This window comes from Pterocles gutturalis, unplaced genomic scaffold (assembly GCF_000699245.1).
Source record: "Pterocles gutturalis isolate BGI_N339 unplaced genomic scaffold, ASM69924v1 scaffold9748, whole genome shotgun sequence".
Lineage (NCBI taxonomy): Eukaryota > Metazoa > Chordata > Aves > Pterocliformes > Pteroclidae > Pterocles > Pterocles gutturalis.
This window is the reverse complement of record NW_010123029.1, coordinates 8,541-33,470: the sequence shown is the minus strand read 5'-3', so window position 1 is coordinate 33,470 and position 24,930 is coordinate 8,541. Positions and strand designations below refer to the sequence as shown.

The following is a 24,930-nucleotide window of genomic DNA, read 5'->3' as shown; positions in this document are numbered from 1 at the left end:
GTTCCCGAGGAGCCCCTGGGACCGATCCTTTCGCTGCTGGCTGAGGAAGGTTTCACAGCCAAGGCTGACTTGCTTTGCTGCTGGTCTGTGCTGGAGCCACGATGCCCAATGTGCCCCTTCCAGAGCATCACGTGCTGGCCAGACAGCCTCGGGGGTTTGTGTCGGATCGGGGACCTTGGCTGCAGCTTGTTTGGGAAGGGCTTTGAACCACGGGCAGGCAAGTAATGGGACCTCGGGGAGGCATCTCTTTTCTCCTGTTATATTGTAAGACCCCACACATGTATAGCTGTGCTGCCTTTGGCTTCCCCTCGATCTTTGTTATTCTTCAGTTCCTGGTTAGATCCGTGTTTAAAAGTAAAACTGCAGCTGGGCGGCAGATGGTTGTCGTCTCCCCAGGCTCTGATGTGGCTCCTGCTCTCTGGCTTGGGTGCTCTGCTCTTGGCCAAGGACCCCTGTGTGTTGCTGCTTCTCTCGTGCTGCAGGGTGAGTGCTCCCTTGATGAGAAGGTTTTGTTTTTAATTAGCATTTCTTGAACTTTCTGTTTGGCTTCGCTTGCTGTTGTGTCGGCATCCCGGGTGGTCAGGAGCCGAGCGTGGAGCTGGACGGGACCTTTGCAGCAGGGTTTGTGCTGGTGGGGCTGTGGTGGAGATCGGCTTTGGGGTGTTTGTTTGCAGCCCAAAGAGCCGATGGCCACATCTGCAAGCAGAACATCTGCTTATGCTCCAAGCCATGCCTCAGGGGGTGCTGAGGTGGCATCAGCCTGGAGGAAAACGGCTCATGGCAAAATGTTGTGTCTGTGTGGTTCCACACAAGGCAAAAATGTGTCTCAAAGCAGATGGTGAGACTGCTCTCCTGGAGGGCTCCAAGGCACAGGGGCTGTGAGGGTAGGCTTGTCTCTACCTTGCTTAAAACTGGGATTTAAAAATATCGCCAGTGTTCTGAGTCTGCAGCAGCAGATACTTTTCCTTCAGCGGTGTTTTTCTATCATGTCTTTACCGCCTGATATCCTCCCAGTTCATCTCTCTCTGGATCCTGACCGACAGCCTCTGCGTGGTGTTATTCCCCCATCCCTCGGCTCCAGAGGGCTCCAGGCTGGATAATAGGCGTTAGGAATGGCTTGTTAGAAATATATCATTAGGAAAATCAGGTTACTGATGGATCATTGTCAGATAGCCTCCTGAAGCCTGGGTTTTGTCTGGTTCCAAGTATTACCTTTAGAACGTGGGCTGTATTTGAAAAGCAGGGCACATCTGACTGAAGGAGGCTTTTCAGATGTGTGGAGTTCTGCCTCCTCGCTGGAAATGAGGACAGCTATGCTTTCTGCTTAATGGTATTCAATCTCCATGTAAAACTTTGGTAGGCTTATTTATATTGAAATTGGGGGAACGGAGGCAGTACAAAAGGCACAAGTTAGGAAAAAGGTGATGGTCTTGAAGATTTGAGGTGCTGTGCAGAATAGATGCGTGTGCTGTCAGGATGGCTTGGGACACATCATGGAAGGTGGAAAGTATATTCAGCACTGGCTCTAGAAATTAGTGTTTGATTAGTGGAGCTCATCTGGGATTAGTGATTACTGGATCTCTCAGTGTTAGCAGCACTTCTGCTCTGTGATCTGGGGAGCAGAGCAAGCTGCAGGTCGGTCTGTCCAGCTCCTCTCTAGACTGGTGTCTGAATGCTGTGGCTCATTTTTTCCAGAGATAATGGTTGCATTGTCCGTGGTTAGGGGCTTTGAAAGAATATAATGTATAATTGTCTGTCTCATTAAATTGTGGGGTTTTTGTAAAAGGTGCTACCTGACGGCGCCTGTCATCCGTAGGAGGAGATGCACCGTACACAGTCTATGATGAAGTCACACCATCGGTGTGAAAGCCCACCGTCGGCTCTGTGCCAGCGTGGTTCAGTCTGGAGCTGAAGGGTCAGACAAATGGGGGCCAGTTGTGTTCTGGAACAGTCCATGTTCCAGCTTGTCCATAAGCTGTGCTCATTAGTGCTGATAAGTGGCTCGTATTGGGGTAGTGAAGGTCTGGAAACCATCTGGGTTTGGCTCCCAGTCGCCTGACACTGGACAGCGTGCTTCTAGGTGGCTGATGGAAACAGCTTTCCACCCCAGGAGACAGCTGGTAGGTGTTAATCGGGTAATGGAATGGATCATGTTAAATCACTGAGCCAGGAGAAGTGTTTTTTAAACGTTATTTGCCATTTTGTGGCCTCTCTGTGCTTCAGGAGCACTTGCTGCGATGCCAGGTTATTTTTCTGCGGTGGGATCACGAGCAGTAAATGATGCGATATCCCTTTTGTGTTCCTGAGACAGCCAGTACACATCCTGATCTCACTTGCTGCACTGAAGAGTAGATTTACAACGGCGTCGTGAGCATAAAACAAATGATCGGAGGATTCACAGGCAGACTCCTGCAGCAGACGAGCATACGTAGTAGCGAAACTTAGGGGTTTTTTTTGTTTTGTTTTGAAATTGTCTGGCTTGATTAATGTGGCCTGATGTATGCCAAGCTGTTCAGCATAAACTCAGCCGTATTTTCCCCTTCCCACATCTCCCCTTCTCATCCTTCATTTCTTTCTGAATGGCTTCTTACGTAAAGCAGTAGCTGCAAAGAATTCACAGTAACAAACATCCTCCATAAATATATTTTATTTCCTGTGTTCCCTTGTGCGTTGTCCTGATTGTAAACTTGGGCTTCATGTAGAATAAAGATCTCGGACCCAAGGAAGGTGACAGTGTCCCCTGCTAGCAGTGCCGTGGCCTCGGCACCCATCCGCCTCCCCAGTGCCCTTGTGGGGCGGGTGGGGAGGACGTGGGGGTTGGTCCGTGGAGGAGCCAGGCAGAGGTTTGTGCTGGGTCCGGTGCCTGTGGTCGGTCCGTCAGTCTGTTTCGGGAGTGAAGAAGATGTGTCTGAGCCTTGGGCCAAGGATGGAGCAAACCCCCTTTCTGCCCTGTGTAAGAGACACTTCTCAGAGAGAACTCAGCGAGGTTCTTAAATTAAACCATGCCTTAGGAGGATTTCCCCAGCCTCTCAAAACGCACAGAGTTTGGTGAGCGTGATTTAATGGGATGTAGTCAAGCATGATTAATGGGACATAAAATGCCTCTTACTCTGATATCCCATTGATCTAAATGAGAGGCACAACTGTAAGGGATCTGTTTCTTTTTGCTATTGATTCACGATATTTTGATATACATCCTCCAAGCGGCTGCCAGCCTGCGTTTAACTGAAGAGAGCAGGAGTTAGTGGGGAGGTGTCATGGTGTAACCTGCGCTGATGAGTTTACAGGTGTTGGCGAGTGAGTACCGTGCTGTGCTTCACCAGGCTCGTGTTTCTCACCTAGCAAAGAGAGGGCCGTGAGGGATCAACTGCACTCCGCTGCAGTTTTCTCCCATCACAGGTATTTTGGGATGTGGAAGGCCAGGTGTTGCCCTTCTGTGAGCTGGCACGGTGCCGCCGTCGTGCCGCTCTGCCGTGGGTCCCGTACAGATGTGTGCCTGATGTGTGGCGGGAGAAGGTTCTGAACGGCTTTTTGGTGATGATAGAAAACTGAAAGTGGGCAAATTTAAATTTACAATGAGGTGCTGGTCTTTAACCCTGGGGGTAACTAATCACTGGCACTGACAGGAATGTATTGTGGTGGTTTCTCCATTGTATTTCACTTAAAAGTTTTCAAGCGTCTGCAGTGTTCCCATGGAAATCCAGCTTACTGGACCGAGACTTGCTTGTGGGCTGACCAGATACAGTGTGAGTTGAGGGCTGGAAATAAAACCAGAGATTCTCTTCCTAGAAGACGTGAGGAGCTGCAAAGACTTTCCAGCCTACGTAAGAAATAGACTTGCTTTGGCGTTAATTCAGGTTCTAGAAAAGCTTGGCAAAAATTTCAGCATAACAGGTTTATTCCTAGAGCTACTCGTCTCCCATGTGCTACCTAGCCTCAGGCTCCCCCGAGAACCTTCTTGGATATCCCATTTATCTCATTAATTGCTAATCCCCAAAGAGACCAGCCCGCGGTCTGGGCTAGGGACTCCAGCTGTGCTAGAATCCTGTTCTAGCCCCGTGCGTCCCCTTTTTGGATAATTAATGAGTCTCAAATCCTGAATTTAGAAGTATTTTGGCCTCAGATCCGAATTTTGAAGGTGCTATCTGGCAAGCAGACAAATGCTTTCTTGGTCAGAGGGGGACAATGTGTCTCCTGTGTGGTTTGATGGCCCAACAGTCAAACCTCTGTGCCTCCACCTGTACATGGTCTGAACGGTAAGGCTGAACCACAGAGTTCAGATCCATCCCTTTTGTGTTTAAAATGCTTAAAATAAATAAAACAAAAAGTTCCTGCTGTTTCTAGTTCTCCACTTGTCCTTCTAATTACATTTGAGCTCAAGCATGTTGGGTTTTCTTTTCCCCTTTTTCCCCTCCCTGGCCCCAGGAGAGCCCAGTAGCCCCAGGTCTTTTCCTCCATGCACACACGAGTGTTTGTGGGCGTGTAGCTGGTCGGTAATAGACGGCTGCGGTGGAGCCCCGAGGGCTGGAGTCCAACAGCATGTGGTTGTGGGCAGAGAACATCCCTCACCCTGGCTGCTGGAGAGAGCCTGTGCGAGGAGGACTGACAAAGTTGAGGTTAATTTGTTTTTCAGTTGCTGCCTTTCCCCACTCCTGTGGTTGCAACCAAGCCACCGGAGAGCTTGGTGTTTATGCAGAGCCTTTGCCTCCCCCCCGCCTACCTTTGGAGAATTGCAGCTTTGTGCGTATGGACGACGCGGGTATTTGACATGCCCACTCCTACCTCGGACTTAGCTCTTCTCCTCATGTTTGTGCCTGTCCTGAGCTGTTGTGGAAGGAGAACCATGGTAGGAGTGGTGAAGGGCAAATGCGAATGAGCAGGAGATGAACCTCGGAGGTCTCGGTTTCGATTTTGCTCCAGACCTCTTTGATCACAAACCGAGCTCTTTATCCCCCTGAAGCACGGCCCCAGGGAAGGCTTCCCAGAGGTGTGAGATGATTAAAAGGAAATACTGCTCCTCTGACCACCTTCTCTTTAGCATAGCAGGAATCGGCATATATCAAGAGCAGGTTTTTAATCTCGGAGTCAGTTTAGTTTGACTTTCATGGCAGGATTTCAGGGTCAATTGTCATTTTACCCCATCACAACTTAATTTGTTTTAAAGAGAGATCTTCCTTTTGGAAGATCCTTTTTCAGCACTCGCTGTGTTCCCTTTTGTAGAGAGCTTGGCTTTCTTTAGGGTAGGCAATAGTTAAATTAAGAAATACAACCTTGTTTTTGTCCAGGATCCTTGTTTAACTAAAGAAGATTCATAAAGGACCGTGTTCCTGTGAAAATCTTTGTCTCCCGAGTCTCATTTTGGAGTCTGAAAATGCCTGCTGTTGCCTAAGAAACACCCGATACAATTAAATACAGAGTCTTTGTTGGGGAGTCAATGATGCCGGGATGTCGTTGGTGTGTTGGGTCTTTCTTTGCTTATCTGGGCTGGATTTACTCGGTAAACGCTCGTTGTGATTCTGCCAACACTGCTAATGTTGCATGTCTAATCTGTCATGAATGCGGAGAGGGAGCGGGAAGGCTCGTTTTCTTCTTCCCTCGCACGTAGTTTTTTTAAGCTGGAGAGTTTGATTAAATTGTTTGAAGTAGTTAAAGATCGCCTGTTTGCTTTCTGCAAATACTTTATGAAGATTAGGTTTCTGGTTAGGATAAAGCGCGTGACGTTAAAGCAACATCTGTATCTCGTTGGGAACAATGGGTGCTCCTTGGAGAGACCTCTTCCACTTTGAGCTATGCGAGTTCTGCTGTGTGTGTCCGTGGTCTTGAGGTCTGGGGTATCGGTGTGACAGGAGCCTGTTGCTGGCTGGGGATGGAGCTGGCTGGTAGGTGACCTGGTTGCTCCTGACACCCCTGTCCTGCTCTGATGCACAGAAATGTGCCTGAGCAGATGCCCAGCCGCAAATTACAGCAATTACTTCTGAAACCCCGAGAGATGATGGCAAGTTTTTGTTTTTGTGAAGCACAAAGACACCAGTTCGTGGCAGCACTCTGTTGGGGTACTTCAGACAGGAATGTGTTCAGAATTATCTACAAAGAGAGCTAGAACATTTATTAAGACTATTTCACCAAGGGTCATTTCATATTCATTTAGTACCAAAGCAAATGGGAAGAAAATTCACAAGTGCCATTTAAGAACAAAGCTCATTTCTGAGCACCTATTAATCTTAGAATAGCAATGTGGAGCTTCACTTCAAATGGGGAAGCCAAAGCCATTCTCTCCCTTCTGGAGGCTGCTTCTTGTTCCACACCAGACACACAAACACAACCTTGGTGAAGTGAGCTCTGGGTTTACATCCTGCCCTTGGTGCTCTCAGGGCCCAGAGGATGCTCTGTCGCTGCTGTCTCTTCCCAGACAGCCCTGCTGGAATACACACGGGAGCTGTAGTGCGTGGCCGTGCAAAGCCGTGGGATGTCAGCCGTCATTTTGCACCCCGACTCAAAGCGGTACCCTGTGTGCTCTGCTGACTCTCTCTCTCTCTCTCTGCCCTTCATACTACAGGTGTAAAGAGCTGAAATATGGCAAGGACCTACCCCAGATCTCCATCATCTTCATCTTCGTGAACGAAGCACTGTCGGTTATCCTGCGGTCGGTGCACAGCGCTGTTAATCACACGCCAGCTCACCTCCTGAAGGAGATCATCCTCGTGGACGACAACAGCGATGAAGGTTAGCAGCGCTGGGATCTCGGATCTCCGCAGCGTCAGGAGGGTGTTTAGTTTCCTAAAATCTCACGGGGGAGTCGCGCTTCTGTGGGAGTGGTGACACTGCTGGGGGGCACACGGTATGAGGTGGATGCACAGGCTGGCACACCAGTTTTCTCCAGCTTCTGTAGCAAAAAAGGAACAGGATCAAACCATAGTTAAAATCTGAGACAATTATTGATTGAAAGTGTAGCTGAAAGCTAGAAGGCTAAAGGAAACTAGAGAGCACTCTTACCTTGTCCTCACAGCATCATCCAGAAGTTCTGATTTCAGGTGTTTTCTCTCTGTGTGCCTCAGTTTCCCTATCTGTAAAATAAAGTCCCAGACTTTATAAATGTCTGGGACCCTGCAGAGGCTCTCCTTCCTCTCATGGCATGTTTGTGATATGAGCAGGGTAAGGAAAGAGGAAGAAGAGGAAACAAGCACACCCAACCTGCTCAGGTCAGGCCGCAACAAAACGCGGAGGGGGACGCTGGGTGACACACTCGTGTAGTGTGGTTTAACCTGCTCTCAGTCACTGTTGCAGTACCTTCCCTTCTGGCTTTTGATAACAAAGCTGCAGGATGGCGTTTCATGTGGAAGCATTTTCGGGCTCAGATGCTTCCAAGATTTGTTTTTCCCAACATACGGTTGGATAACGTCCTTAGGGTTGTTAAAATCTTTGTGAAGAACAGCAAATGATTAAGTTACTTTGATTGCTGCCTTCTTTATTTGTACTGTATGCTTTTAATGTTATTTTTAAAAAATAATAGACGTGTGCTGTGCATGCTGTGATAGATCAGGGAGGGTGCGGGACGTGGAGAGCTCGTTTCCAGAGGGAGCTGAGCGGCTGCTCGTCTGTCTGCTGTGAGATGAGCTGGTGTACAGCGAGCTACTCAAGCCTGTAAAAATAGGCACTCCAATACCTCGGTAATGAGCACCATAGAAAGCTGATGAATTATAATTACCAGTAAAAGAAACAGGAGGGCAGCTCCTCAGCTGATGGAAATCACAGCAGCTCTAGTGTGAAAGCTGGGATGAGGTGCGCTGGTGAAGCCATGGGATTTTAGAGCTGGGACTAGAGAAGAGAAAGTGCAGGTGATCTGCTGCTGCAGTATGTAGAGGGTCTGAAATACCAAAATGAGATGCTGCTTCTCCAAATGTTACCATATCAATGGGGTGAAGAGAAGAACACTCTGTAAAAGAGAACCCATTGGTAATAATGATTGAGCTTCTCTACCAGGCAAAAAGAAATCTGTTTCTAAACAGCCTCTACCCATCGTTCAGCGTGCAGCACCGAGGCTGATACCGAGTCGAGCACTCTGGAGACGTTATTGAAAGGCACATGACAATGACATGAATCCTTTCAAAAAGCATCGCCTCCCCCAGTAAGCTGAGACTGCAGCTGGCAGCGAGGATGCAGAATGAGATCTCTCTATGAATCACTGAGATTGCCAGGCCCCCTCTTCTCTGGCGGCTTGCTGGGAGGACTGGGACAGTGCTGGTGGGGATGGACAGTGGCAGGGTGGTGACAGGGCAGCAGGATGGGTGGCCGAGCTTGTAGCATGCTCAAGCACTTCCAGCTCTGGGATTTCCTCTTTTTGCAGGCTGACCAAGCTGCCTGGATGGTGTTGGGGTGCCTTAGGACACCCACCTAGCCAGGGAGGCAGCTGCAGGGAGATGACCCAAACCGAGGGACAAATTCATACACTGTGTGCAGGAGGTGGAAAAATCTCAACCTCCCTGCACAACCTCAGCAATGCGTGCTCTGCATGGATTGCGTCGGAATCGGGAGCATCTGGGGTCCCTAGCAATGGGCCAGGGTTGTGCCGTGGACACCAAGGTGGCTCCGTCCTCGGAAACCTTGTGATGGAAGTACGCAAGGGGAGGGGGGGTAGGGAAGGAGGCGATGCTATTAGCTGGGAGGGTTCGTTAGCGATGCCGATACTATGCTGTTGGGTCTTTGTAGGCATCATGACAAATGAGATTTTTTAAGGAGGGATTTGAAGGAAGATAATGAGGTAACTTGGCAGATGTTTATGGAGAGCTCCTCCCAAGCGTGTAATAATCTAGTTTTCTCATGTAAAAAGAAATGATACAAGCCAGGACATATCTCAGGGACCCATGCATTCACTCTGCATCGTCAAGGAGCCTCAATGACAGCGAAGAATTATTAATGGCAATAACATTGTCATATAGTTCCCACTAATGGTCAGAAATAATTGTGAGCAGCAGTAGCAACATCATATAGTTGATGCTTTGGATATTACGAACAAAGCATTTCAATATATAGATTTGGCTTCTACAAGAAAATAATTACAGGAAAGTAGTTTCTCATGAGCTCTAAGATTTAGAGATGAATCCTGGAGGATCAAGCAGAGAACGGGGCTGCGTGGGTGCGACTTTGGTGGCTGTGATTGAAGAAGGGAGGGGATTCCTTGAGCCTCTTTGCGAGCAGCCGTGTGTGTTGGAGGGACAGTTTCCATGGGTGTAGCCCAGGCAAAGCCTTCGGGGGCTCAGTTTTATACACCTGAAAGAAGGCTGACCTTCAGAGAGCAGGGAACAAAACCAGTGGCTGTGTCATGCTCTGGTGGGTTTCCAGCAGCAGCTGCTGGGAAAGTTGCTGAAGGCTCGTGGAAGCCCGCGGCTCGGGGCTGCAGGCTGCGGGGTTTCTGTGTCAAGAGGAAATACAGCTTTTAGGGGTAACTGGAGAACAAAGCATGTTCCCAAACCAGATATTAAAAGACCCTTGGGATTTCCAACTCAACGTCAAGTTTTAGAATCAGTCCCAGGAGCAGAGGTGAGAGCTGCGTACCCCGCACACCCCGGCCGTCACCTGCCCTTCGGGTATGCCACTCACTAGTGACACAGACACCATCAAAACCTTTTGGTGTTTTGCTGTTTTCAGACTGGAACAAACTGCTTCTGAAGACTCATTAGACGCTTTTTGCTCTTAGCTTTGTTGTAACGAGGTGTGTACAACAACACTGTACAACAAAGGCTGCAGTGAGAGACTAAAAGTTACTAAACACAGTCATTCTGATGATTCTTCCTGTCTGAGGTGTAAATAGATAAAAGATACCGATGTGTTGTAATGGGGGGAAAAAATAAATCCCTCTGGGAAGGAAAAAGCTGGGGGAGTTGTAGTTTGAACCCCCTTCTCCCTTGAGCTGCGCATTATACTCTGTAAAGACTTTTCTAGAGGCTGCTTTTGTTTGTGCGTGTTGCAGGGGTGTAATTACAAAGCCAGTGTGCAGGTTGTGTGTCTGAGCGATAACACGTTTCCTGGGTTGTTGGAGGGATACAGCAATGTGCCCCTGAGATGTTATGTTATCTCCCAGCTGCACACTTTGAGTCTGTTGCTTAATCATCACCTGCTTTTTTTTTTTTTGCTGTCTGTCTTTTAGTGTTTTTAATCTGGGATAATATCTCTTTGAAAAGCAAACCTCTCGGTATAAAAGAAAACCTTTGGATAAAAGACTGCTTAAAGGAGCTGGCTCCACTCAGGGAGACACGCTGTGGGTTGTAATTTAGCTCGGTGTAGCGTATTAGCTGTGATTTGATATGTCGCTTTCTTGTTTTGCAGCTCATTTCAACAGCAACGACAGCAGTTTGTGCACGCTCTCCCGGGAGCTGGCTCGCTCCCTGTTTGTGTGTGTTTGTGTTTAGAGGAAGGTTTTAAGAGAATTGCAAGACGCTGAGTCATATCTCAGCTTTTCCTAGGCGCTGGTCCAACCCAAGTGCCTAATTATCCCACATGCTCAAACTAAAGATGGGTTGCCTAATTGCATCCGACCTGGCGCTGTCCCACCGGTGTCAGGTCCGAGGCTTTTAGGTCCTGCCAGGGTGTGGGGGAGAGCAGCAGACCTGCTTGGTTCGTCTCTTTGCCTTTTGCTGAACCAAATGAACCAGAAGCTTGCAGCCAAATGCACCTCGTGGGACCAGCCTTGCCTGTAACCCTGCATGAGAATCGATTCACGCACCTGCTCCCTTTTCACAGTTTCCTCTTTAATATTGTTGGGCAAAAACCTTTGGGGACTCACCTGGCTCTGAGTCTTGCTGAAAAAATTCTCGATACTCATTTATTGCCTGTTGAAGGTGTTTCTTTTGTGAGTTCATGCTGCAGAAACCCAGCCCGGGATGACTTTGGGGTTTCGGGCAGGTGAGAGCGTGGGACGAGGGAGGGCTGGTGTCTCCCATGGCACTGGGGCACCCCAGCCCTGGCTCCTGTGTCCTCCAGCATTCAGCGTTCCTGATAACGGCCGTGGGCTCTGTAGACTTTTCCCACCCGGCTCAGCCTGGCAAACACAACTATGTTTTCTTTAGGGGCGTAGAGGAGGTGCGGTCCGCTCCCCAGGACCACCTGGGCATTGTTGGATAAGAAATATTCTGCTGGTGGTGGTTCCTCTGGTGCCACGCTGGTCTTTGCTCCTTTCTTTGTGTGGCAACGGGCAGTTCCCACCTTTAGTTCTGGGAACTTCATCAGGATCTGGGGGGATTTGGGCAGGATTTGGGGTGTGGAGCACTGAGCAGTGGATGTTCCTGCAGTTGCTTCTTGGCTAATGTCCGTGATGTGGATACTTGCAGTAGCATCAGGTGGTTCAATTTCTCTGGCAGGTCTATTTCCCAGAAAGCTCACGGAGGTGGCAAAATACTTTGCAATAGAGAACATAAGTCATTGCAGCTGGCAGATGGGTTTTTTAATAGAGCAACAGGTCTATTGCATTCTAGTTCCTTGCACTTGCCCTCCAGTGAAGATCAATACAGACAGATGGAGAACAAAAGGCAGGATTAAAATTGAACCTGCTGGCATCTTCAGTAGGATTTCTCTTTGCAAGTCTTCCCTGGAATGGCAAAGACCAAATGTTCACAAACACCTCCAAGTGCAAATACTGATTGCATCCTTCATGTGGTCCTTTGATTAGGAAGGACGAAGGTGAGCTGGGGAGCCACTGTTCTGCTCCTGTCTCTGCTTCTGGATTTCTTTGTCGTTACTTTGCATCCAGAGCTTCAGGTTATGAGCACAGGGCTGATTATCATGCTGAAGTGATCATCAGCTCAGGTCTAGTGGATATTCTCGTTTTCAGCAACGAGCTGAAGGAGCAGAAGCACCACTGTGACCCTGTGCAAGGCAGAGGTGGGGAGAGTGGCAGCAGGTTGGCTGGACTGTGAGACGCTTTCTCCCCAGTGGTAGTTTGCACGAAGTCCTGGAAACAGCGGATCCGAAGGCCAGGTTGCCAGTCTGTGTGAAAGCTGAACTCCCTTAAGTGAGAGTATCTGCTGCTGGCCATTAGTGGAAGTCATTTAACTCCTGGCATATTACTGCAGACCTTCTAACCTTCCTGTTACAGCTCTGGGATGTGCTGCAAAGACACAGCAGTTGGGGATGAAACATTTCTTAAGTTGATATGACAGATGAAAAGCCTTGCTGCTACTGACCTTAGTGCAGGAGCTCTCTGCATCCTCAGCCCGGAGCCCTGACATTGCACGTCGGAGCCGCCGCGAGTTGTTGTGCTGTGACGCTAATGGCACTCGATGAAGTGACTGCTGAGTGAAGGCAAATGCAGGGTAAAATTCAGAATCCCTTCAAATGATTTGGATTAAGATAAGATTTGCGAGTGAGTTATGATTCCCAGCCTGCTGGAGTTCCCGTGGAGAGAGCTCAGCACAGCGGGTCCCACGGGATCGGTGGCCGCAGGACGAGGGATGCTCTGGGAGCGCGGCCGTGCCGGCTCTGGCGTTTCCACTCCTGCTTTTTGACACGGGCACGTCAGGGCTGCCCATTGGTGAGGGGAGACCTGGGCCAAGGCTCGCTTGGTACCCAAATGGGAGTTTAGTGGAGCATTCCCAGAGACTGGCATTTCCCTTTTGATACCTGATATTGGATTTTCCACAGCTGTGCTTCTGGATACGCTGAGAAATTAAATACAAAGCCCACCCCATCCCCGTGCCCGCTGTCTGGGCACCCAGTTGAGTGCCAAGTACGTATCTTATCACACCAAAATAGCGCTCAGCAGCCGCTCTGCATCACGCCCTCTTCCCGCAGAGCTGCAAACCAGCTCAGAGGGTGAGAGGCTGGCAAAGGCCAGCACAGATGCGCAGCCGTCCTCTCCGTTGGGGCTCACGCAGGCACGTAAGAAAAGTGAAATCTCGCCCAAATGTGTGCTGTGGGCTGAGCAGCCTGGGAAGGAAGGCAGGGAGCAAAGCCTGGAGATCTGTGCGAGGTGGAGAGAGGGCTGGAACCCCATTGCCCATGTCTGGTTCATGCTTTTGTCTCTCCGAGTGTTTCTCCACGTGGGTAGCAGCCCGTTAGGGATGCTGGCAGCGTGGGGTGTGGGTGGGGGGGATGCTCTGGCCTCTGCGGATGAACGGGGGGTGGGTTAGGATGATGCTGATCATGAGCATCTTCTACCCTGGTTCTCCATGGTCATGTCTTGCTTTTTGGGTGTGCTGTGCTGGCCTTCATGCTCTCAGCAGAGCCGTTCCTCACCTCCGGATCCAGCATCCTTTCAGAGAGGAGGATGCAGCCGTGGCTCCCTGGGGAGTTTCTGACGAGCTGCCGGTTACACGGCGCGGTGGGTGCGGGAATCTCTCGGGCTTCACCCTTCGCTGCGTTTGAGCCGTGACATTGCAATTCTTCCCTGTTCCACTGCAGCTGTGCTCTCCTTTGAGCTGCTCAGACAATTCCCATGAAGATTATTCCTGTCTTCCTTCAACTGAGATGGAAACTCCAATTTTAAAGTTGTTTTAGTTGTTCATTCTAGCCCGTGATGCCGCGGTCTGCAGCATTACTCACCTTCTGACAAAAACACGTGCGGTGCTGGTGCTATGCTAGCAGGGTTTCATCTGTCAAAAAATCTGTGCCTCCGTCTCCTTAAAACCACTGGGGAAGAGTTGTTGTCTCCGTAAAATATTGGTTTTTCTCTGAGTGGCTCAGCATGAAATGGAAGTTGCTGAGTTCTGTATGTATGGGATGCAGATGCTTTGAATTGAGGAAGGGGCTCGTTTGCTTTATTCTTTTTATTCCCACTTCAGCATAAAAGAGAAATGAGACTTTGGGGAAATTGATATGTGAGGGGAACCATCCCAGAAAGGCAGTCTGAAGCAGGCATGTTTTATGTGCTTAGAAGAAGGCGTGGAAGGGAAGGAACAGATAATCCCTTTCCCTTTGATGATTTCCTGGGCTAAGCCCAGCAGATGGGACGTGCTGTTTACTCTTTTGCTCTCCTGTGATGTGTTTTGCTCGTGTAGGAACCTACTTGTGCTCCTATGTCTCAAGTATTTTATCTGTGGATTATTATTGGTGATCATTTTTCTTTTTTTTCCTCTTCCCCACCCCCCCTCCCTGGAGAGGAGGGAGTATGTGCGAAGGGCAGTAGACTATAGTTCGGGGTCATGGACCACATCGTGCGTTTATGATGTCCTGCAGCCTCAGAGGGATAAAAGATATTCTCAGGAGCTGCTTTATGGTGTTAACAGCCCATGTTGGTACACAGGGATATTACTCAGTTTTTACAGAGTGGTTCTCACCAGTAGATCTTCGTGCATTTAACTGTTACACCAGGGAGTAAAAAGACCAAGGTTTCTGTCTTAGCACTAGCACATTTCCAAATTGTTGAAAAAACATATTTACACCTTATTGTAACCTTTCGTATGCTCCCACATTCAAAGTCTGTGTGTCTTTTATACTCAATACTTGTACCTATCAAAAAGTCCAATGCTGGTAGTGACTGCAGGCTGACAGATCCTTTGTGTTCTCGCCGTAGCACATTTACGGGCTTAGACAACGTAATTGAATGATCTGCAGTTCCCAATGAACAGAAGATGGGTGGTATGAGCATCTTCTGAATGAAGCCAAAAATCTCTTTCATCTTATCATAAAAGCTGGGGGAATTTCAACTTTTCTAGTGGCGAAGCTTAGAAAACACCCAGCAAATGCCAAGACTTGTAGCAGTGAGGCTGAATAAAAAGGATAGTGAAGCTCGTACACAGTTTGATGTAGTCTAAGTTACTTCAGAGGGGTTTTGCAGCATTTCTAGCGATAGATTCAGCTAAAAATCTCCATCAGAAAGAGCTGCTAGTGCTTGGTATCCACAGGTGACTTGCTTTTTTTTTTTAATCTCTTAGTGGGGTGATACCCAGGTATTTCAAGGCAATCTAGCTGGCCCCTTGCTGCCCTTTGCCTCTAAAGATGGCATTTGGGCTCCTTAGCTGTCCAACATCAATGTTTTTGGCAACCCTGAATTTCTTTGGTAGGGGTTGTGGTCAGTACACCCTCAGGCAGTCTTTTGCAAGTCAGCCTTGATTGACCCTAAATGATTGTGTCCCTTCCAGTGGTATTCAGAGACATGTGGCTCCAGCAAGTTCTGCTTGTATTCATGAACAGAGTGGGTTTATTTTGGGTGAAAACTCTTGCACCTTTTCAATGGCTTCTCTGGCATCTCTTCTCTAGAGGAACTGAAGGCGCCGCTGGAAGAATACGTCAATAAACGATACCCAGGGCTGGTGAAGGTGGTGCGCAACCAGAAGAGGGAAGGTCTCATCCGGGCTCGTATTGAAGGCTGGAAAGCTGCCACTGGCCAGATCACAGGATTTTTCGATGCCCATGTGGAGTTCACTGCTGGCTGGTAGGTGCTCAAGGTCTCGGTTAGTGTGTGTGTGTGCGTGTGATGCATTAAACAAGGGACAGCCCATCAAGCTGTAAGGATGGGTTTGCAAACAAGTCCCCTGGTTTATCAATCCTGTCTTCCTTCTGTACGGAGTGGCCACTCATGAGATACAGTGGGAGGCTACAAGGAAAATCTGTCCTTGCCCTTCTTTCCTAGAATCATTTTCTATTCCCTCCTTTTATCCCCCCCACCCTTGTTTGTATTTTTCAGGTTGATTTCCCATTCCCTTAGCCCTAAATAATTTCTGTACATTTCAAAAAGCCCAGGCAGCAAGGGATTGAAGGAGAAAATGTTTCCCACTTCCTTGCCCTTTGCAGCTGGATCCCCCTGGGGAAGGCTTAGCTGTTGGAGATTGATTTGTTTCTTCTGCAGCTGGGAATAAGTGCAGAGGTGCAGAAGCAGTGAAAAGTGTTTCATAAAGATTTTTCCAGAGAGATTCAAAACATTTGAGTTCAAGTGGCTTAAGTTTGAGTCTAGATCATGAGCGAGTTGTTTTTTTTCTAACCGAGTGTCAGAAGTAAATGGTCCATGTTTAGAAAAGTGGAGGTAGAAGAAGCTAACTTGCATCTAATTTGAACAGAGAGTAACATCCACAAGAAAAATGCTTTAGCAGCTGCAACCGAGAACTTCTGCGCAGTTATTGAATTCTTTGTAATGACAATGCAGCTGAAGGGTGTCTTTAAGAGCTCTTTCTTATGTTGATATCTGTATTCCCAGCTAAACATTCTTCTCTTCAGGTCATCAAGTCTTCACACCTGATTTTATTGATGTACAGAGGAAGCTCCCATTTACTGAGCTCTTGAAACAGTTTTTCTAGGGATAGGGAGGGAGCTTTTCTGCAGGGTGGGCTCAACACTCTGGTGTTATGTACCTGCTGCTGTCGCTGGAGGCACCAAGGTTGCAGGTTGCTCCTTGTGTTGGCAGCCTGAGCCCGGGTCCATCGATAGCTCTGGGGCTGCAGAGGTGAGGCTGTGCACACCCCCTGCTCTGGGCACACCTGAATGTCCCAGGGCTGAGTGTTTTGTAGCTATAAGAGTCTGTATGTGTCGTTCCTCAAACTGGGTTGCCTTGCCTGGGGACATGGTTTTTTGGATTTGTGCAAAGTTCAGGCTAGGTAAAGCTTGGTTTAAACAAAATACTTCAAGGAGGCTTATAAGAAAGATGGGGACAGACTTTTTAGCAGGGCCTGCTGCTACAGGACAGGGATAATGATTTTAAACTGAAAGAGGAGAGGTTTAGACTAGATATAACAAAGAAATTTTCCATCATGAGGGTGGTGAGGCAGTGGCCCAGGGTGCCTAGAGCAGCTGTGGATGCCCCATCCCTGGAGGGGTTCAAGGCCAGGCTGGATGAGGCTTTGGGCAACCTGGGCTAGTGGGAGGTGTCCCTGCCCATAGCAGGGGGGTGGGGCTACATGATTTTTAAAGGTCCCTTCCAGCACAAACTATTCCATGATTCTATGGGAACATTCAAAATACATCCTTCATGGCCTTGCTTTACAGAAGGGAAGTTTTCAAGCCGGGCTTCCCAGGTTTCCCCAGCAAAATGTCATGTATCATGTTTTCATGCAGGATTTCCACCCAGCTTAAAAACGTGAGCATTTTGAAAATTAAAAAGTTCAGAATATGGAATTATTATTAAATAATGCTTTTTTAAACCAGCACACTAGAGAAAACATGGAAAAGATAAGGTCCAGTTTCAGAGGCTTTCATTCATTTCCACAGCTTAACGCTTTAGTTTGTGAAAATAGCCCTTTCCTTATTCTGAAAGCTTGAGCTGGTCCATGAATTTGTGTGGCCGGTTGTGTAGGAGACCATTAAAACTGCCCGAACCCCCGGGGCTGCAGCTCCTTGAGCTCCATGCGCGGCGGCTGACCCCGCGCTCCGGTGGCAGCTCCACTCAAGGACGTGTCCGGGTGGGAAATCCCATCAAGTGGAAGCACTGAAGCCTCTTGCAGCATCTCCCTTGCGCCTGACAAAGCTTGGCAAGCCTTTCCAAAATAACCTTTTAAACTTGGCAGCACAAATGCTTCGCCTGTCTGTGCGGTTGGTGTGCCGATAGAAGCACGGACGAGCGGGAGGGTGAGACGGGCCGGTGCGTTGCAATCTGGGGTCACTCGCTGGCTCTGTGAGGAGCCTCATCACAGTCTCTGGGCTCCTCTGGCTGGGTTTTGCTGTGTCCCTGCAAAGACATGCTGCCTTTTGTGGATGGGAGAATCCATGTTACTCCCTTCCTTTTACTGAATGGGGACAAGAATGCCTGTTTTCTTACTCTCCCTTTAGTGCACAAGCTGTACAAAAGCTAGTGTCCACCTGCAAATGATGGGAGAAATTAACTGTCTCTTCCTGCACTGTGCTTCTTTCTACCACTCAGGGCTGAGCCGGTGCTTTCACGGATTCAGGAAAATCGGAGAAGAGTCATTCTTCCCTCCATAGACAACATCAAGCAGGACAACTTTGAGGTGCAGCGGTACGAGAACTCTGCCCACGGGTACAGCTGGGAGCTGTGGTGCATGTACATCAGCCCCCCCAAGGACTGGTGGGATGCTGGAGACCCCTCGCTGCCCATCAGGTACGTCACAGAGCCCGGGGGCTGTTCGCTCTCCATCGCTACGGTGCAATGAAGCTGAAAGAGGGGAGATTTAGACTGGATATTAGGAGTCAGTTTTTTCCTGTGCAGGGGGGTGAGGCAGTGGCCCAGGTTGCCCAGAGCAGCTGTGGATGCCCCATCCCTGGAGGGGTTCAAGGCCAGGCTGGATGAGGCTTTGGGCAACCTGGGCTAGTGGGAGGTGTCCCTGCCCATGGCAGGGGGTGGCACTGGATGGGCTTTAAGGTCCCTTCCAACCCAAACCATCCTGTGATTCTATAATGAGGCAGAATGCAGAAAGTGAGGAAGCTGGCTTAGGGAGTTGGATATCGTATCATAACCTGAGCCGGCTCAGAGAGGCAGTGACACAAGCCAGGCAGGGTTTTGTTAGGCTGTAGGGATTTGGAAAGCAGTATTGTTTGATAACAATATGCAAAAACACAAGGGAAGTATAGGAACTGTGTAGGTTTGTACGGTCTTATGTTTAACTGCATGTGACAAAGTCGCTTTACCTTAATTACAGCATTAAGTTTTTGCAAGTCATAAGGAATGAGGTGATTATTCCTGCGTAATGAACTGAGCGTGAATTCATGAAACACAGCGCTGGTTTTTTCTTGAATAAAAAATACATCTCCTCCCAAGGCAAACCTTGTAAAAACGTATCTTGGGTTGTTCTAACACTTCAGCTTATGGGGTGGGCAGCTCTGAAATGTTGCCCCAGCCCCTCCAGACTGCAGGTATGGGACAAGCCCGTTTGGACAAAAAGCAGGAGGGGAGGGAATAAGTCAGTGTGGGTGGGAGACTCTGTATGCAGAGGTCAGGGATTTTCCCTCGGCAGCCCCTAAAGACCCGAATTGGTGCTGTGATCAGGAGTGGTTTTCTGGCCAGGTGAAGGGGATATATTGGTGCTAACGTGGTTAATAGGGAGAAGGCTTGTCCTCAGGCATATAACAGATGCGTGTGTGCAAATCCACACCTGGTCTGAATCCTGAACCAAAATATCTGTGCTTTGGTCAGTGGTACAATCTCTGGAAGCTGAAATTAGGTCTGTTCCCATTTACACAGAGACTTCTTTTGTTCCTGAGGGCTCCCTTGCTCCAGACAGCATTTTCAGCCATCAGTGGAAGAACTGACAGTTTATTCTGTACAGGAATCCAGTCTTTGGGCAATAAACAGTTATTTTAACTAAATGCAAGCTGCTGGACTTGTTAAAGGAGGGGCTGAACGGCTGGAGGATACAGAAGGTGAAGCTGAGGAATTCAGAAGCCTTTGCAAGAGAGGCGTGAGCAGGGTGGTGCTGGCAGCGCCTACGGTACTTAGGTACTGCTGAGCTTCGAGTCTGCGCTGCCGGGAGGTTTTATGTATTTCTGATCTACTGCTGTGGAAATGAAGGCTTTGCTGTGGGAGTTGTCTTCTGTTGGGCAGAATGTTGTGTTAGGTTGTTCTGGAGCTTGCTTTATAATTTAGCACCATCCACAGATTTTTTTTTTAAACTGTGGATGGGATATTGAGCATCGTATTTCTGTATTTAAGCAGATTGCAAACTGTTACTGCTTAGGAGGAGCTGGGAGGTGGGAGAGGTTTACCAGTCTGCTCTGGGGTTGCTGCAACCTTTCTGCACCAGTTGCATCCCTTTTTGGAGACAACCTAGCAGCTGGGATGCCCCGTGAGCCCCACAGCGTCTGCAGCCTTGCTGAGCTCTTGAGCACTGCTGAGTTGAGCCACCAGTGAATTAGGGATCAGAGAAGGCAACAGCACGGATGCATGTCGTGATCATCCACTTGGAATTTGAAGGCATCTGTGATGGGGACCCTGCTTCTTGAGAATTTGGGAAATTGGGCTAAGGGGTGGAAGGGCACCACCTCCAAAGCGTGCTCTGGGAAAGGGCTTTTGCAACGAGCCCAGTAGCCTCCCAGCGATGTTAAATAATTAAACAAGTTGATAAAATAACATTGTTAACATGCACTGGGAGAAGGATTATGAGAAAGATAAATGGGTAGTGTCCACAACAAAAAGCTAATGAAAAATACTGTCTCATTGCATTATGGTGTGTAACCACATGCAGACCAGAAATAAATGACTCTGGTTATTTTTTTGTCGTATAATTCTATGAAAGCTAGGCACTTCATAGCAATATTTGCATGAAACGGATACCAGTGCAGTGCTCCATGTAATTATATGCATGGAATTAGAGGAAATTCTAAATTTATGGTATACAGAGGTACATTAGGTTTTTAGAGACTTCTTAGGATAAAATAGTGGGAGTGAAGTAAAGCAATTTATTCCTATATTTGGTTTTAGTCTCTCGATGCAAAGGGATTGTGGCAGCCCCACGAGAAGCTCCCCTGCCCACAAAAAGTGCTCCAGCATGCCTGTGAGCCCCGGTGTGTCAGCCCCGAGCAAATGCTCAGCCGTGGAGACTGGAGACAGACAGCTGTGTGAAAATGTTCGCAGGCAATTTTCTCTCATGGATAATTCACAAGATATAATTATCCAGGCAAAGAGAGCTGATGGCATGAAACCCATCTAAAATATGGCCCAGTCTCAAACTGTCTCCAGGCTTCTGCTTTATCTCCTACAAGAAAAATGCCTAGGAGGGATGCTGGTGTAATACCTGGATTCTGTAATACATCATCTTTTGTAATTTTTTTTTTTTTTGCATTAACATTTAAAATCCTGATGCACAAGGACCCTCAGTCTTAGCACTTGGTTATGCATGTGTTTCCTTGCCAGGCTTCCTCTGACTACCTCTGCCCAAAAGATAAAATTGTGATTACAGCGTAATGTATCACGTCTAAATTAGTTCTCGCAGAAGAGGCAGACAGTAAGTGACATTTGAAACGGTCATCATATAGATCCTGCTCTTCATTGGCACGAGCTTTTGCAGAGATGTTTTGATTTCCCAGTTCAAATGGTTCTAATGTGTGTGTATAAATGAATACATGCTCACGTTACATACCTGGACATCCTTTGCTCTAGGGGATGTAGCCAGGATTTATCCAGCCCTTTGTTATTAATGGTGTACATTGATCAGAGTTTACGGAGAGTCTGGAAAAGATGTGTGTCAAGAAAAACGGAAGAAAGCTGACGCTTTCTTTATCCTGTGGGAAGTCCAAAAAAGTCTTTGGAAATGCTGTGAAATGGCAGAGTGATGACCTGATGTGGAGTTGGGGTATCCCAGGGTGCCATCTCGCCATCTCCGTTTCCCACCTGGCAGAGCGTGAGGTTTCTGGGGCTTCTTGGGGTCTGGAGCACCGGTGGGCTGTGAACCTCAGTGCCAGCGATTTCCTCTGCCTGACTTATTTAGTTCATGCTGCATCAGGTTTTGTCAAAAAGCAGCTTTGGAGAAATTGCTGATATCTGGAAGATTTATGGCTAGATGTGCTGATTGCGCTTCAGTTGCAAGACTCATGATTTATAATTACATATGTGAGATACTGATGGCTCCAGGGGTCTGATTCAGGAAAACAATTAAATGCACTCGTGCATCTGTGTCTCTTGGAGAAGCCAAGCAAACAGATACAGCATATTAAGCAGCCTTGAGGACGAGGGACATTTACCTGAGCGTGGAAATTGGGGTCGTTGCGCTTTTCTGCTGGCAGTAGTTCGTGTATCCCACCAGAGAGAAAAGAAACTTGAATCTTTGCTGCTCGGTTGGTGAGTCCATCAGCAGTGCTGTGACCCCGCTGTTGGCAGACGATAGGTGATTTAGAATATAATGCGTTTCCTAACTATTGCTTTGTATTTTTCACACTTGGCTGGGCGGGTGGGTTGAGTCCAGGAGGCAGAAGCACTGCTAAATAGCTCCAGTAGTTAGCAACCCTCCGTAATGTGCCGGGGTGACTTCAGAAGTGACAGAGAAGCTTCTTCCCAAGCATGCAGTGCACAGTGTGCCAACTGGGAACCAGCTAGCAGGTGACATTGGACTTTGGACGGGGCTTTGCTGCAGCTGTTTTATGTGGTACTTCATCTTTACGGGTGTTGGAAGACAAAGGCTCATTTAATTAGTATTGAAATCACTGTGAGGAGGAAATTGGTTTTGAGAGTTATGGATGGTAAAGAATAGAAAGGCTGTGTCCTGGTGTCAGCTGGGACAGAGTTAACTTTCTTCTCAATAGCTAGCAAGAGGCTGTGTTTGGATCTGTACTGAGAAGGTGGCTGATATCATGCTGATGTTTACAGCTGCTGCCAGGAGAGTCCAGGGCTTTCCAGCTTCTCTGCTGTGCCCGTGTCTGCCCCAGTGACCAGCTGGGGATTTGATCTTAAGTTCAGGATTGAGCCCCAGACTGGCTGATGGTCTGTTCCATATCGAGCACAGCATGCCCAGGATAGAGATGAGGCTCTGAATGTTTTTTAAAGTAGTGCTTCCTGACTTGAACTAGCATCGACAAACCGCAGGAAAATTCCCGTTCCTGTATGCAGACAGTTGTAAGATGTTCTCACTCTTCTGGCATAGCTGCTTTGGAAGCCAAGGGGAAAGCTGATTTCCATGGGAGCCAGACGTGGGGTGATGATGAGAGCTTGCATTTGGAAACCTCACCTGCTATGTCTGAGAAGATACTTGTGTGCAGGTGTTTGCTTAAGGGGAAGTGTGTGAATGTCGCAACAGCTGCAGAACAGTTACAGAGCTCTTTAAAGCCTTCATATAAAATTTAAATCAAACACAAAGCTAAAGTAATGGTACTGGTGATCCATCTCAGTCTCCAAAGCCCTTTTTCTTAAGCAGCTCAAAGAAAGTGAAGTTCTGTGGTGTCCACCCTTGCGGTCTGATTCTCCTCCAAACCCTGTACTTGTTGCTGTTGTGTGGCCAGGGGGTCAGCATCCTACTGTCAGGTTCACAGGAAAGATCCCCATGGCCTCCAAATACATTGGGCCAGGTCAGCATGGGAACGGTACGGATATTCATCCACAGGCAAGGTGGTGTTAGTGCTCCTGGAGAGAGCTTCTACAAGCATCGTCTCGTGTAAACATCTGGATAAGTCAAACCCCAGCTGTCCTTAGCGTGGTTGACTCAGGCTTTAATGTATGTGAGTCTTAAACTGAAGGTCTGGTCACTCCTGGCTGGCATGGGTCAGAATGGAGATCTCTGGAAGCTTGAAAACGAGCTCATAGAAGAACAAATGGAGGGATTATTTTTCAGGAGTGTTTAATTTGAGACAGTCTTGTTTAGGCTCAGATTCCAGGAGAAGGAATATTTAGGTCAGAATCATGACCTCAGTAAACTTTGTCATCCGTCTCTGGATTAAATTGCAACCATCAAGGGCTTTACCGGCTTCAGAGGGACTTGGACAAGAAGTTTTCAGTTTTCTCAGTTTGGGTTTTCCTTTTAGCCATGAGGTTTTTGGTGATGATTTGAGGCCACAGAGGAAAAAAAAAACCCAAACATTTAACTGACTTTCTTATTTTTAAGGTATTGGGGAGACGTGAACCCCAACTCCCTGTACAAAGTGACTTTCACTCACTGGTGTGCTAATTTCAGACTCTCAAACTTCACAGAGATTCCCTGTGGTGTGGGAAACCTGCCGCGAGCTTTGGACGTTTTGAAGCTCAGGTTGCTGGTGTCGTGCCTTTTTATGATGAATTCTTCATCTGGTCGTTTTTAGTGTGACATAATTTAGTGCAAAGAGTAAAAGAAGGATGTCTAATAATTGGTAATAGCGTCAGGTTTTACAAGATGAACAGATTTACGTCACTGCCTGACAGACTATAAAGCCTCTGCTGAGGGTGCACCTGAGACTTGAGCATGTGGGGCTGGTCAGCAGCAGCCCACCAACTGCCTCCGAGTAGCTCCACGTCTTGTTTCAGAAGATCTTTTTATTTTCATGAGACTGTCCTTGGGATTGCAAATGTTGGCTGCATCCAGAAGCTGGGGTTGATCCAAACCTCACTGAAACAGGGTAGATTTAGATGAGATATTAGGAGGATGTTCTTTCCTGTGCGGGGGTGAGGCAGTGGCCCAGGTTGCCCAGAGAAGCTGTGGATGCCCCATCCCTGGAGGGGTTCAAGGCCAGGCTGGATGAGGCTTTGAGCAACCTGGGCTGGTGGGAGGTGTCCCTGCCCATGGCAGGGGGTGGCACTGGATGGGCTTTAAGGTCCCTTCCAACCCAAACCATTCTGTGGTTCTATGGCAAAATTCCCACCAAACACCAGGGTCTGGGATTTTTCTGTAAATTAGAGTAAAGCCTCTGGAGGAAAACATCAATGTTTCTGCAGCTCCGAAGGATGATGGCCAACGTTGTCATCATAGACACCAGCGTATCGTCGTACAGGCGCAATGCAGGGACCCGCATGGGCTCACACTTGGCTGGTTTGGCCAAGTGACCTTCAAAAGGCAGCGCTTGTGCACTCGGTATGTAGACCCTTTTGGAGCATGGACAGAGGTTTGGTGAGTAGGAAGCAACTGCCCCAGAGGAGGCTGTGTTCCTCGTAGGACAGAGGAGATGCGCCCCTCACGTCCCAGGTCTTCCGGCCAGCTCAGTGCAAATTTAACCCCCATTGCAGCAGGAGCCCATCACAGCCTGGAGGCATGGTTCATTGGAACCACCACTCGTTCACTAAACCGAAGGCCACTGCAGGTAAAGATCCAGGTCCTCCTTCAAGCACCAAATCCGTAGGGGTTCTTCCTGAAGAGCCTCTGGAACTGGGCAAGGGACTATCGGCCTCTGGGCTCGTCCCATCAGTAGGGGACCTGAGGCTGCAGGGAGCAAATCCTCCTTTCTAAAGGGCGTCAAAGTCTATTGGTATAAAATGTTCATATGATTAATTTCCATATAGAAAGCAAGCTGGCTATACTGGAAGCATTTGCCTTTATGTTTTGAAAGCTTTACATAAGAGAAGTATTTTGATCAAAAAGAAAAAAATGAGCATGCTCCTGGCTTAAAAAAAAAATAAAATACTCCCACTGACAGAACTTTTAATCTGAGCCCAAGTCACAAAAA

General features: G+C 48.1%; 1 protein-coding gene across 1 annotated transcript in view; it reads left to right on the top strand.

The window, feature by feature from the left end:
• The window catches only part of LOC104464899 (putative polypeptide N-acetylgalactosaminyltransferase-like protein 3), a gene marked incomplete at both ends in the record, with an annotated part of 31,707 nt that extends 13,730 nt beyond the window's left edge, over positions 1-17,977 (top strand). Inside the window, 3 exons of the mRNA XM_010077746.1 lie at positions 6,557-6,723; positions 15,190-15,364; positions 17,780-17,977. Coding sequence (XP_010076048.1) covers positions 6,557-6,723; positions 15,190-15,364; positions 17,780-17,977 — 540 coding nt within the window. The remainder of the gene's footprint in view (positions 1-6,556; positions 6,724-15,189; positions 15,365-17,779) is intronic.
• Between the last annotated feature and the right edge of the window lie 6,953 nt (positions 17,978-24,930).